Source organism: Pelobates fuscus, chromosome 2 (assembly GCF_036172605.1).
Source record: "Pelobates fuscus isolate aPelFus1 chromosome 2, aPelFus1.pri, whole genome shotgun sequence".
NCBI lineage: Eukaryota > Metazoa > Chordata > Amphibia > Anura > Pelobatidae > Pelobates > Pelobates fuscus.
In genome coordinates, this window is record NC_086318.1 from 281,699,999 (window position 1) to 281,715,157 (window position 15,159).

Here is a 15,159-nt window from a genome sequence, read left to right on the forward strand (position 1 = left end):
CTCAGGTCCAGGGACAGCCCCCTCTGGACCTGGTGGGATACAGGGATAATACAAGTGGTCAACCAATAAGAATACATTGTATCTTTTGAATTTGTCACCGCCCAGCTTGGAGATAATGAATACAATGGTTGTGACAATGCAATTATCTCCAAGCGCCCAAAATACCACGTTTTCTTGCCACATAAAAACAGGTTAAAAATACATAACTTCAACAGTTTTCTACATAATTCGTGCATTCCACCATTAATTATATGGCCCCGGTCTGGGCGAAATAGTTCACCGAAGAGCGCCCAGAACCCACGACTTGTTATAAAGTCCGTTCATGTCTTTGGTCCCAGGCTTGAGATGGCGGCCATGTTTTTAAGTGAGTCAATGGGCAGCGGGACCTCGACCGCAAACTCATGGAGCGAGTAACGGCTAGAGGTTTGCATGAATCCCCGCTCTGTTACTGGATGTCTCAGCAGTTCGGGAGATGAAGGTAGACCACCCGGAAGGGGTACTTAACCTGCGGTTAACCGCAAAACTCAACTTTCTAATTGAGGCCACACGCCAGGCTGTAGGTGGTCCCGGTTCATGAACCTTTCGGTAGTTCCCGTATCGGGAGATGGGGCACGAACGTAAATGCCCTGGGGCCGTCAATTAGGTTGCGGTTAACCGCAGACCGCAACTCCCTGGGCGATCAATTGGAGACACACTCCACTCGTAGGGTGGTCGGCTGTTAGAAAGGTGACCGGGTGGTCCGGTGTTCGATTAACGAATGGGTTCATGTAATCAGTTCGTGAGTTGGGTACAAAATTATAGTACCGAAGCAAAACAGCGCAAAAGGACCAACATATAACTTGTCTGTAGTGATTTTGTAACAAACAGATAACTCTAATCTTTGAAATTCTTTCCTATAACATAAAAAGTATTAATATATTTTTACATTCAGAGTCTTGCATTTCTCTATTTCTTTAACCCCTTAAGGACCAAACTTCTGGAATAAAAGGGAATCATGACATGTCACACATGTCATGTGTCCTTAAGGGGTTAACAGACACCTTTGCTATATATTGCTTTATAAGACACTAAATATCATGTTGATAAAAGTATCTTGTTGGTGGAAATATATTCATGCCACTAGAAATATGACAGCATCAATCTGTCAAAACATTGTTTTTTTTTTTCTTGTTACTTTCGGACTAAGCCCTTACGTCATAAAGTGTTCAGTACACCACGTGGGGTAGACTAACAAGGTTTGACTGACATTTGCAGACGGTAACAGACGGAATTGGTTCCATGCATTTTGGCCCTGCGGTCGGTCACAGAAAAAAGGGAATAAACTTCACGAATGACTTGGGCTATGGAGACTGGAAAGGATTCGAATGAATCCCCTTGTTCGGTAGTTTCTACACCAATTTACGGGCAGTGTGGAGGTCTCAGCGGTGTTTGCCTAGCCGAATGTCCAATTTGGGTTCCAGACAATCGACGGCAAAACACCACTGTTCGGGAGTTTAAAATGGCCGCCACCACGTGTTCGTTTACCGAATGGCGGCCACCCAGAGGACAAAACTCACATTACACGAATCACCAATTACCTGTTTGCAACATTGTTGCGAACGGTAACTGGAGGCACACTTATTCCTGGGTGGTCTGGTTGTTTGGTAGTTTCACTCAATATAATGAACTGAGTGATTTTACCGAACAATCAAACCGAATGCTGCATACACATATATATATATATATATACATATACATAAGGCAAAATTTAACAGAAAGCATATGAACATACAGAAATTTGAGGACAGTCCAATGCCCTCCGCTACACACTTGACTGGAGTGTAGATTTTTGTTTAGTATTGTATTAACTATCCACATACTTCAGATGGAAGGGGTTTTCAATCACAATTTTTCCCCACCATAACATATTTGGATTTTGCCTCCCAAGCAGTACCAAGCCTCAATAAGCAAACCAGTAACCAACCTCATGCTGAAGAGTTGCATTAACAACGAGACAGCTGTCCATGAGTGGTTCACTGGTTTTGCATCTTATCCTAAATTGTGTTCCAAGCAGTTGTATAGTGCAAACACAAATTAAAAGGAATCCCTGTTTAAAATGGAATGAGGCAAAAATTTGATTCTTTGTTAAACTAATTTGCATATGCCCACCCAGAATCCTTTGCGGTTGTAACATCACTGCAGATTTGGGATTTCTGTGGGAAAAGCAAGTCTTATGGCTTGACTGGTGTGCAGATTTTTGTTTAGCATTGTATTAATTATATACACATACACACACACACACACACACACATATATATATATATATACATGTGTGTAAATCTCCACGAAGAAAGGCACACGATGGGCTTTTTGAAGAAAATTATTCGTCTTTATTCATAACACGCGGGCTACAGCAAATCAATATTTCAGTCCATCATAGGACTTTCATCAGGATATATATATATATATATATATATATATATATATATATATATATATATATATATATATGTATACACAAACACACACACACAGTATCTCACAAAAGGGAGTACAACCTTCATATTTTTGTAAATATTTTATTATATCTTTTCATGTGATAACATTTAAGAAATGACACCTTGCTACAGTGTAAAGTAGTAAATGTACAGCCTGTATAACAGTGTAAATTTGTGATCCCCTCAAAATAACTTACACAGTCATTAATGTCTAAACCATTGGCAACAAGAGTACATCCCTAAGTGAAAATGTCCAAATTGGGCTCAATTATGTGTTTTATACCCCACCTCCTATAGACTGTAAGCTCGTCTTCAACCTATCATTTCTGTAAGTTTGCTTGTAATTGTCCTATTTATAGTTGAATCCCCACTCTAATAATATTGTACAGCGCTACGGAATCTGTTGGCGCTATATAAATGGTGATGATAATAAAAATTAGCCATTTTCCCTCCCCGGTGTCATGTTACAAGGTCTCAGGTGTATATGGGGAGCAGGTGTGTTAAATTTGATGTTCTCGCTCTCACACTCTCTCATACTGGTCACTGGAAGTTCAACATGGCACCGCATGGCGTGTTGAACTTCCTGGGCTAAAAGAAGATTGCCAAGACTCTGAAACTGAGCTGCAGCACGGTGGGCAAGACCATACAGCGGTTTCACAGGGCAGATTCCACTCAGAATAGACTTCGCAATGGTCTACCACAGAAGATGAGTGCATGTGCTCAGCGTCATATCCAGAGGTTGTCTTTGGGAAATAGATGTATGAGTTCTGCCAGCATTGCTGCAGAGGTTGAAGGGGTGGGAGTCAGCCTGTCAGTGCTCAGACCACATGCCACACACTGCATCAAATTGGTCTGCATGGCTGTTGTCCCAGAAGGTAGCATCTTCTGAAGATGATGCACAAGAAATCCCGCAAACAGTTTGCAGAAGACAAGCAGACTAAGGACATGAATTACTGGAACCATGTCCTGTGGTCCGATGAGACCAAGATAAAATTATTTGGTTCCGATGGTGTCAAGCGTGTGTGGTGGCAACCAGGTGAGGAGTACAAAGACAAGTGTGTCTTGCCTACAGTCAAGCATGGTGGTGGGAGTGTCATGGTCTGGGCATGCATGAGTGCTGCTGGCCCTGGGGAGCTACAGTTATTTGAGGGAACCAAGAAAGCTAACATAACATACTGAAGCAGAGCTTGATCCCCTCCTTTTGGAGACTGGGCCGTAGGGCAGTATTCCAACATTATAACGGCCCCAAACACACCTCCAAGATGACCACTGACTTGCTAAAGAAGCTGAAGGTAAAGTTGATGGACTGGCCAAGCGTGTCTCCAGACCTAAACTCTATTGTGCATCTGTGGGAATCCTCAAACTGAAGGTGGGGGAGCGCAAGGTCTCTAACATCCACCAGCTCCGTGATGTCATCATGGAGGAGTGGAGAGGACTTCAGTGGCAACATGTGAAACTCCATGCCCATGAGGGTTAAGGCAGTGCTGGAAAATAATGGTAGCCACACAAAATATTGACACTTTGGGCCCTATTTGGACATTTCCACTTAGCGGTGTATTTTGTTGCCAACATTTAGACATTAATGGCTGTGTGTAGAGTTAATTTGAGGAGACAGCAAATTAACACTGTTATACAGGTTGTGCATTTACTACTTTTACATTGTAGCAGGGTGTCATTTATTCAATGTTGTCACATGAAAAGATATAAAATATTTACAAAAATGTAAGGGGTGTACTTACTTTTGTGAGATACTGTAATTGGCAAGCCCTATATTTAGCCCCGTAACTTTCCAAAACACCATAAAACCGTCACATAGAGGGTATTGTTACACTTTGGAGACTTCGCTGAACACAAATATGTGTTTACAACAATAAAACTTATCGTGACAATGATATCACCAGTAAAAGTGCAGTTTTTGTGAAAAAAATGCAAAAAAAAATGAACGCTAACTTTTTCAAGCATTTGTGGCTAAGTGGCTACTACAAAAGACTGGACATACCCCATTTTGAATACCCTGGGTTGTCTACTTTTTCAAATGGTATGTCATGGTGGGGTTAATTTTCATTTCTGGGCTACTATACCATCTCAAAGGCAACAGTCTGCCAATCTGGCAAATAGCAATTTACAAAAACAGAAATTGGCAAATCTTAGGTTTGATCCTGTATCTTTCCAAATCACCATAAAACATGTACTTGAAGGGTACGGTTGTACTTGTGAGACATTACTCTACACAATTATTAGTGTTTTAGAGCAGTAAAATGTATTATAGTGATAATATCATCGGTGAAATGGCAGTTTGTGTGTGAAAAATGCAAAAAAAATATATAAATTCTAATTTTGGCCAGGGTTTGTGACTAAGTGGCTACTAAAAAAGACTGGACCCAGTCTTTGACTACCCAAAAGTTTGAAAAAGAATTGTGGTAGAATTAATCCATAGAGTGTGTTCAAATTCCACCATTTGAAATAACCTAGGGTGTCTACTTTAAAAAAAATATATGGTTTGATGGGGTAAATTACATTGGCCAGCTTCAAAAATGTCCCAAATAGGACATGGGTGTCATATACATGATGGCCAGCTGTGAAAATTCCAAGTTGGAAAACTGGAATGCACACCCTCCAAATACGGTCTTCTAGCCCTCAGAGAAGCCAACACACTTATACATGGGTGGTATCACTGTACTCAGGAGATGTTGCTGAACACATATTGGGGTGTTCTTTGGCAGTAACCCATAAATTTCTCAGTACATGTATTATTAAATTGCTAAAAAAAAAAAAAAATTCACCAATTTTCTTTTTTCAAATTTGGCATAGATTGGTGGTAAAATGATTGCATGAAAAGAGTCAAAATGGTTTGGAAATAGCAAAGTGCTACTTGTACTTATTAACCTATTACTTGCAAAAGAAAAAGCTAAGAACATTTTAACATTGGGTATTTCTAAACTCAGAACAAAATGTAGAAACTATTTAGCACTGGTGTTTTGGCGGTTGTAGATGCGTAACAGATTTTGGGGGTCAAAGTTAGAAAAAGTGTTTTTTTTAATGTTTTCATTAAATTAAAAAACATTTTTTTTAGTACATTATATGATATGATGAAAATGATATCTTTAGAAAGAGAAAAACAGTATATAATATGTGTGGGTACAGTAAATGGGTACGAGGAAAATTACAGCTAAACACAACCACCACAAATGTGAAAACAGCCCTGGTCCCTAATGGTAAGAAAATCGACTTAGTCGCTAAGGGGTTAATTCTCCAAAGTGAAAGGTCTCGCAATAAAACTATAGAGTATTCTTATTACTTTTAAAAGATCCCATGCCAAGACATGCGTAAACATATAATGTCATAAACTTAAATCTGGGAAGCTAAGGCCTATTGGGTATGGTATGCTTTCATTGTATTTTGTGTAATTCTGGGTTTCTTGCCTTTTTAAGTCACTGTCTGTGTGTTGGAGCTGCAGAATGAGAGGGAGCTGCCCCGCTCTTGCTGCAATCACAGATCTCTATGTACGGTGTGTAAGTTCTGACATCAGCAGAGGTAATCCCTTAGAGGTGGGATTATGGGTAGCATTATGGACAACATTAGAGTAATAGATATACATGTAGGGTATCATTTTGATTTTCATTTTTATATTTACACAATTCTTCTTTCTTATGCATACCCAATACAGTGGGGTACACTGATCTAACCAGTGTCCTATCCCTAGGAATGCTGGAAAAGTGCGCTGGGCATGCCTGACAGATTTACACATGTGCAGTTTTAATATCTCTTCACCTTGCAACACCCTGAGAGGGGGAGAGGAAGTGTGATCAGTGCAGGGATCTCTCCAAATGTTGCACAGTGATGCCCAGTTTCTGTCATTAGTGGACTAGTCTAAAACTGATACCGGTTGGTAATGGGGGTGGGTTAAGAAACTTCCCTAGCTAAGAGACATACCAAACAATGCAATTCCAGGTTTCCAAAGTTTGTTTTGGTTTGTATATTTGTTAGGAAGTGTTTTGGGAAGCCTGCATTAGAGGCTCTTCCCCACCAGACCGAATAAAACTCAGTCTTGGTCAAATGTTACTGATTGCAGCAAATGATGGTTGCGTGGACAGAAGGGAACCTATAGTCCCGATAACACTATTGGTATTCTCATGCTCATAGTTTCCGTGGAACTACCAGCTAGCATCTCTGCGATGGGGCTGCTCCTGTGTTATGGGTCTCAGTAAACCGGTGGGTCTCTCCCTCTAGTCCTCCATGTTCTGTCTCTGCCTTAATTCTATATTTATGAAGGGACAGGTCCCTCTCTGGTTTCCCTTCCAAACTCCTCTGGGGTGTCCCATGGTAAAGGGTTCATGGCTACAGTCATAGTCGGGGTGTTATTGGTTCTCACCTGGGTCTCCCTGACCGGTGAGCTGGTTTCTGCAGACCGGGCTTGTAAGCGAGTCGTAACCGGGTTAGCTGTGGCCGGTTCAGTAGGGACGTAGGTGGAGGTTAATGGTCCCAGATCATTCCCCAGTAACACTTCCGCTGGCAAGTTGTCCATAATTCCTTCATTTACGATGCCGGATTCAGCTCCCCAGTTAAGGTACACGCGGGCAGTAGGGAAGTGAAAAACAGCTCCCCTGGCTACCCGGACAGCTACTGTTTTCCTAGTGCGTTCTTTGTTGCTCACCAGGTGTCGTTGAAATCATGGTAGCTCCAGTGTCCCGTAAGCCCTGGGCCGACTGCCCATTGACCAACACCGCCTGTCGGTGTTGTTGGCGGTTATCCTGGTTGGCAGCTTGCACAGGGTCAGCCTCATACAGTACCCCTAAGTATTCCTCCGAGCTGGCCTCCGCCTTCAAGCAGTGAGTGACCGGGGTATGGGTTAGTGCAGATTGTGTCACCAGTAACAGTTACTGTTCACATGACCCCATCTGTTACAACGATTGCATTTGATTTTGTGTTGGTTCTGTTCTGGGTGGTCCTTGGTAGCGGGAAGGACCCAGGGGAACAGGAGCCCAGAATTCTGGGCGAGGAGGGGGTCTCATAGTGGTCTCTTCCATTCGCCTGGTGTCGGTGTATTCATCTGAAAGGTTGAAGGGAGTTTAAAAAGTGTTTTAGGAGGAACAGTTGCAATACAACCTCTTCCGACACCGCTTGGCACATGGCCACCCAATGTAAAGCAGTACAGTGTAGACGGCATGCCCACTCCATGTAGGAGTTTCCACCTTTCTTCTTTAATTACCGTAATGGTCGACTATATGCCTCCGGGATAATGACGTAGCGAGTGAGCTAAGCCTCTTTAACTGAGGGGTAATATTGTATTTCCTCATCAGGTATACCCCGGAAGGATTCGGCAGCTTTACTGGACAGTTTGACCGATAGAATGGTAACCTATTCCTCCGTGGGTACCTTATGTAGTGGACACTTTCTTTCGAAATCAGCGAGAAAAGGGTCTCTCGCCCTCTGCTTCCTGAAATTGCTTAAACACTGCAAATGGCACCTTTTTCCGTTCTGCCGGGAGCGTAGTAGATATACCAGCTGGGCTCTTGGGCAGTTGTATGGTTGCCAACCGTAGCTGATATTCCCGTTTTTCTCAGGCTTCGGCTTCTACCACGCTGAACACATAGTTGATCAGGTCCTCTGATGGGGTCTGGCCCATACAGTGCTAATCGTAACCAAATGGTTTAGATCAAGGCTGTTCGGTCCAGTTCAGTTAATTCAGCGATCAGTTCCCGTCGCGGTTGGTTGCTAGCGGGCCGCCCACGGCTTTCCAATAAATCCTTTAGGGTTAGTCTTTTTAGCTTATCATACAGACTCTCCATTTGTGTAGCACTTCCTCTGGGGAAAAAGGACCACCCCACCGCTGTCACCAGAAGAGGGGTTTCCACCTCCAGAGATGTCCCTTGAGGGTGGAGAAGAACTGGTTTTATTGGTAGTCACAGCTGGCTTCATATACAAGTACCCATGCAAGGGGTTTCTCTTTACATATTCCAGGGGCATTCCTCACTGGACCTGAGAGTAGACTGCAGAAAAAGTACATACATAATTACATTATCTTTCAGGTCCAGGACATACATTACTTAAACACCCCAAAACACATAGTTAACAGTGTGGTACCCCTTAATCATATATCCCCGGATAGCTTGGATCTGACCACCCAACATATCCAAAATGTGCTCAGATCCCACGAATATAGTCGAAACGCCACCGGTCTCTTTTGGGAGTACAAAATCCAACAATATAGACGAATAAACGGTTCATGCGTACGTTCAGTGTCTCTTTTTTGGGAGTGTGTTCCCACCGAATGCCGAATAGGAACGAACATAGGTGAGAGTGGAAGTCTCAGCGGTGTTCGGGCCGTCGAAGTCCGATAATTTCATACACTTGACGACCAAACACAGCAGGAAGCATTCGCCAAACAAGATGGCTGCCGCCTCGTGTTCGTCTATACGAACGGCGGCCACCCAGCCGACCACTTAGAATGTTCAAGTGTTTGCGGTTTGTGTAGGTGTTAGTGGGGTCAAGTGGGTCAAACTAGCAGGACACGACTGTTCTGGGTGGTCCACGTGTTCGGTACTTTGTTCAGTATACAAAACAAATGGGGCAATTTCTTCGGTTAGGTTCGTATACCGATCTAGTCAAAGAAACATTATCATTCACGAACAGGAGGATCTGTTACACTTACATAGTAAGCTCACTGCATGCAATACTAGGACAGAGTTCTCCTCTTTGGAAAAAATTAGCCAGACGGAGTCCCTGACAACAGCTGCACATAGCCATCTGTGGTATGGACACTATCTTCTTTGTAAAGGAGTCCAATCCTCTCACCCTAAAAAATGAGTTGACTTGCTCACATTGATAAACAACTGCTGTGTAAGCATTTTGGCATTAGAGTCTCTTCCTGCAGCTGTAGGCAAAGCTAATAGACAGTGCATTAAAATAAACTTTGTAGACGTGTTTTATTTTACATTTTATGTTTATAATACATTGAATACAATAGTGGGATATTTTTTACCCCAAGTTTTTTTTTGTTTTTGTTTTTAAATGTCAACAAATGGAGAAAAAATAAAATAAGATCTAAAACCATTTAGCTAGAATATTTTTATTGACAACTCAAAGAAGAACCAGAACAAATATTTAAATATCTCTTACATTATCATCTTTCAACCGTATAACACAAAAGAGATTAAACCTCAGATACACCACACTTATTTCAATCTTCTCATGTAAAGACTGTGCAGTATCTTCCTGTGAATGCATATTTTCAAAGTTAATAAAGTGTTACCGTCCAGAAGCTTTATTTCTGTGTAATGGGGAAAGAGTTTTGGTCCATCAACTCCCCAACCTTTTCTTGAAGGACAGCAACCAATTCAGCTAAGACAAACACATGGGTTTCATCCAAGTCCTGTATAATGAACTTCTTTCCTAAGGCATTTGTCTCGTCTAGATAAAGAAGAAATTGTTTCATAGCTGGGTCACTGAAAAAGGAAAAAGAAAAATAGAATAAGATATACCAAGCAGCATAAGCATAAAATAGTTCAACACAAACTCAGAAACTAACAATAATGGTGTAGCAGCAGTGGTGTACTGATGAATGTACTTGCAATGAAGACCACTATGCAGCTGTGTGCCACTAAAGTGTTGGCTTCTTCAGAGCACACTTTGGTGACAGATATCTAAACTCCCATTTAGGTTAATATTTATATTTTTTTAATTCTTTAAACAATTAACTGTTGTTTCCATATCATTAAAATATCCATTATTATATCCAGTGGGGAAAAAAGTGTAATAGGTGCTCACTCCAATATTAGATATAGGATGATTGCGGGCAGCAGTAACCAATACAAGGATTCCCAGCCTTGTGAATAAAAGAGTGTCAATTAATTTTTTTTTACATACATTATATATATCACAAGTTACTTAGCTTTTGATAAAGGGTGAGATATTTTCAACCCCCTTCCACAGCCACCTTATAGTGCAACATTTCTGACAATACAATCTGCATTTACTCTTATACCTATGGAAATCTTATCAAAGGTTGAACATGTTTCTGCAATGCACTATAAAAAAAAAGATTAAAAAAAATTATAATATGTGAACAGTTTGACCTTTAAAGGTTAGCCAGCACCAGGGACCTCCTGGCACCATAACAACTTCATTTCTATGAAGTTTTTATGGTGCCCAAACTGTTCTCTTAAGATATAAGGCAAAACTACTAATAGCAACCTTCTTTTGCAAGCTAAAAATAATATGAATTACTCACCACTCCACAAGTACTCCCTTGAGAACATTCACCATTCTTGCAGTTAACTGGGTGCTTAAGATGTAGACAAACTTCTTGCTGCCTCTTCTTTCTTTTGACTTGGCTTTAAGTCCTGGCAATAAGTTATGATTGATAATAAAAGTAGATCTATAACAAAGAGCAATTCTTGTTTTAAAAAAAAAAATAGATGTTTCTGGTCTGACAACAGTTTTAATGACTGTCAGCAATTAACTTAGGACTGGTTGAGCAATTAATACAATGTACTGTAAAGGTTATGTTGTTTGGGGTGTTCTGATGAGAGTCAGTGGATTTAATGGTATAGTCTAAACATCAAACATTAGCTTAATTAAACAATTGTGGTGAATAGCCAATGCCCCTATAGCCTTACTGCTCAATTACCGTATATACTCGAGTATAAGCAGAGTTTTTCAGCACATTTTTTGTGCTGAAAAACACCAACTCGGCTTATACTCGAGTCAATAGTCTGTATTATGGCAATTTGCATTGCCATAATACAGACAGGGGCTGTGGGGGCTGCAGAGAGATGTTACTTACCTCTCCTGCAGCTCCTGTCAGCTCTCTCCTCCTCCGCGCCGTCCGTTCAGCACCTCGGTCAGCTCCCAGTGTAAGTCTCGCGAGAGCCGCGGCACTCGCGAGACTTAGAGTGTGAGCTGACAGAAGAGCTGAACTGACGGCGCGGAGGAGCAGGGAGCTGACATGAGCTGCAGGAGAGGTAAGTTACAGCTCTGCCAGCCCCCACAGCCCCCACTGAACTACCAATGCTGTACCACCTTGGAAGGAGAGCCCCCCTCCCTGCCATGTATCGAGCAGGGAGGGGGGACGGAAAAAAAATATATTAATAATAATAATTAAATTAAATAATAATAATGAAATTAAATAAAAAATAATAATAAATAATAATTAAAAAAATAAATTAAATAATAAAAAAAATAAAAAAAATTGCCCACCCCCCACCAAGGCTCTGCAACACACACACTGCACTCATACACACACTGCACTCATACACACACACTGCACTCATACACACACACTGCACTCATACACACACACACTGCATTCATACACACACACACACACTGCATCCATACACGCACTGCACTCATACACACACACACTGCACTCATACACACACACACTGCACTCATACACACACACACTGCACTCATACACACACACACTGCACTCATACACACACACACTGCACTCATACACACACACACTGCACTCATACACACACACTGCATTCATACACACACACTGCATTCATACACACACACTGCACTCGTACACACACACTGCATTCATACACACACACTGCATTCATACACTCACACTGCATTCATACACACACACTGCATTCATACACACACACTGCATTCATACACACACTGCATTCGTACACACACACTGCACTCGTACACACACACTGCACTCGTACACACACACTGCATTCATACACTCACACTGCATTCATACACTCACACTGCATTCATACACTCACACTGCATTCATACACTCACACTGCATTCATACACTCACACTGCATTCATACACTCACACTGCATTCATACACTCACACTGCATTCATACACTCACACTGCATTCATACACACACACTGCATTCATACACACACACTGCATTCATACACACACACTGCATTCATTATACACACACTGCATTCATTATACACACACTGTAAATAAATATTCAATTAATATATTTTTTTAGGATCTAATTTTATTTAGAAATTTACCAGTAGCTGCTGCATTTCCCACCCTAGTCTTATACTCGAGTCAATAAGTTTTCCCAGTTTTTTTGGGTAAAATTAGGGGCCTCGGCTTATATTCGGGTCGGCTTATACTCGAGTATATACGGTAAGTGTCGTTAGTAATATTAGTTTCTGTTTATGCTGCCTTAACCCCTTAACGACGACTGACGGACGAGGTCCGTCACTCAGGGGAAACCCTTAATGACGAGTGATGGACCTCGTCCGTCACGCGGTAAAATTAACCCCAGATCGTCGCAATCGCGGCGATCGTGGGGTTAATGGTGTTCCGGTCTGCCTCTGTATTAGAGGCAGACCGGGAGCACGGGATCGGGCTGTCCCAGTACATGTGCCCGCTCTGACAGCATGTCAGAGCGGGCACATGTGCTCAGTATACTCACCTCCGCCTCCCTGCACTTCCGGGTTCACTGTGAAGTGCAGGGAGACAGATCAGTGCTGATCCTGCCCCCTGGTGGAAAAAAAATAAAAGTTAAATTAAAATCCCACCCCCCTTTACCCATTTTAATAAAAAATTAACCCCTTCCCTGCCAATTGATCACTGACTACAGTGATCAATTGTCAGGGATTACATTTTAATATGATCTCTTTTTTTTTAACCCCTCAGGGGTTAAATTTATTTTATTAATTAATTTAAATATTTTAAAATTATAAATTTAGCTAGCTGGGGAGGGTGGAAGTTGGGGTATTTAGTGTTAGGCTAACTAGGGGTTAATGTTAAAAAGAGTTTTAAAATAAGCTTTAAAAATTTAAAAAATTAAGTTAAAAAAAGTTTTAATAACGTTTAAGTAAAAAATAAAAAAAATAAACCCTTTACCCAGTCCAAATAAAAATTAACCCCTTCCCTGCCAGTCGATCACTGCCTACAGTGATCAAAATACAGATCTATTTTTTTTTTTTAACCTCTGACGATTAACTTTTATTTATTTTTTTAACCCTCAGGGGTTAAAAATTTTTAATTAACTAATTTAAATATTGTATAATTAAATATTTTGCTAGCTGTGGTGGGTGGGAGTTATGGGAAAATGGGGAATTTACTGTTAGTGCTGCTTACTGCTAGTTAGGGGTTAACGGTAAAAAAAAAAGCTTAGAAAAATGTTAAATCTGTAAAAAAAAGTTTTACGAAAGTTTAGGAAACTTTAAAAAAATAATAAGCAAAACAAAAGTTTAAAAAATAGTTTTAAAAAGTAAAAAAAGTTTTAAAAAGTAAAAAAAAATACATTTAATAACGCTCATTACCACTACACCTGGTACAAGCTAGCGGAAAAATGATCCCACGCTAAGGTTCAAAATATGCCTTTTGAAATACCCTGGGATGTCTTCTTTAAGAAATGGTATGGCTTTATGGGGTATTTGGATTATATAGCCTGGTAAAATACTCTAAAATGGGACATGGGCACAGCGTAAAAATTTAAAGTTTGAAAAAAAAATGGAATGGCTGTGTCCCAAATGTGCCCCTCCGATGTCCACATATACATGGCAAAGGTACATACGGGGGTATTTTTGTACTCAGCAGACATAGCTGAGCAACATATGACGTATTATACAGTGCTAGTACACATATGGTTTGCAAAATATACTGTGTAAACTCACTTTGTGTGTCAAACAGGCAGAAAAAAAAGCTTATTACCACTACACTTGGTACAGGCTAGCGGAAAAATGATCCTACGCTAAGGTTCAAAATATGCCTTTTGAAATACCCTGGGGTGTCTACTTTAAGAAATGGTAGACCTTTGTGGGGTAGTTTGAATTTAAAACCTGCGAAGATGCTTGGAAATTGCACATAGGCCCATCGTTAAAATTCAAAGTTCGGTAAAAACTGATATGGCTTGGTCTCCTATATGGCACTGTAGCTTCACGAAATAGTGCCAAAGACATTCATTGGGGGTGTCTTTTTACTCAGAAGACTTAGCTGAGCATAATTTGGGGGGTTTGAACTTAGTGGCACATATGAAATATACAAAATGCCCAGCAAAAATGCAATCCGTATGTAAAAAAATGCCCCAAATAATTTTTTACCACATACTTTGGCAGATATTGGTGGAAAAATGGGGGCATGCTAAGGCACAATATGCACCTTATGAGATACCCTGGAGTGTCAACTTTTACAAATGGTAGGCCTTTGTGGTTTTTTTTTGTAATTCTTTATTTTTGCGTGCAAGTGGATAACAGATAGCCGATCCATGCCTCGGTAGCATTGGCAAGATAGTTAGTCAAACAAAACATACAGTTTACAAGGCATTAGATTGTACTGCACAATTTTTTGAAATATAATGGAAAGAACAGGCTAAGCAGTGCATGTCTAGAAAAACTATTAAAAGAGAGGTACACGACAAGTCTTAGACATGGTGTACAAATTAATAAAGTAGCTTGTAAATCGAGTTGATGTCCCTGTGTAGTAATATTCAGCAACTGAGTTATACAATGTATGGTGAACAGCATAGTGTTTCAACAAAAAGCAAGAACAGGTATAGTATATGATATGATAACATGGCTTCCTCTATGATGTATGCCAAAATGAACTGATTATAAGAGAGCTTGCTCATAATGATAGCCTAGCGTTGCGTACTGGGCTGCGCGTTCGCAGACATTAGAATAATTCAGGTGCATGTCTAGCTTAAGCATTGTAGTGTGTCCCTGAGTAAGT

At 40.7% G+C, this 15,159-nt stretch overlaps 1 protein-coding gene across 3 annotated transcripts in view; it reads right to left on the reverse strand.

Moving 5' to 3' along the window:
* Positions 1-15,159, reverse strand: part of LOC134587202 (general transcription factor IIH subunit 5) — a 948,377-nt gene that overhangs the window by 884,465 nt on the left and 48,753 nt on the right. The window contains exons 2-3 of one of the 3 annotated variants that reach the window (XM_063443406.1): positions 10,708-10,854; positions 9,531-9,922 (exon numbers count right to left, since the gene is read on the reverse strand). The exons of the other annotated variants lie outside the window; for them this stretch is intronic. Of the exons in view, the coding sequence (XP_063299476.1) occupies positions 9,742-9,922; positions 10,708-10,854 (328 nt within the window). The 3' untranslated portion in view covers positions 9,531-9,741. Of the gene's footprint in view, positions 1-9,530; positions 9,923-10,707; positions 10,855-15,159 lie in introns of those variants that run through there. 3 annotated transcript variants of the gene reach the window in all.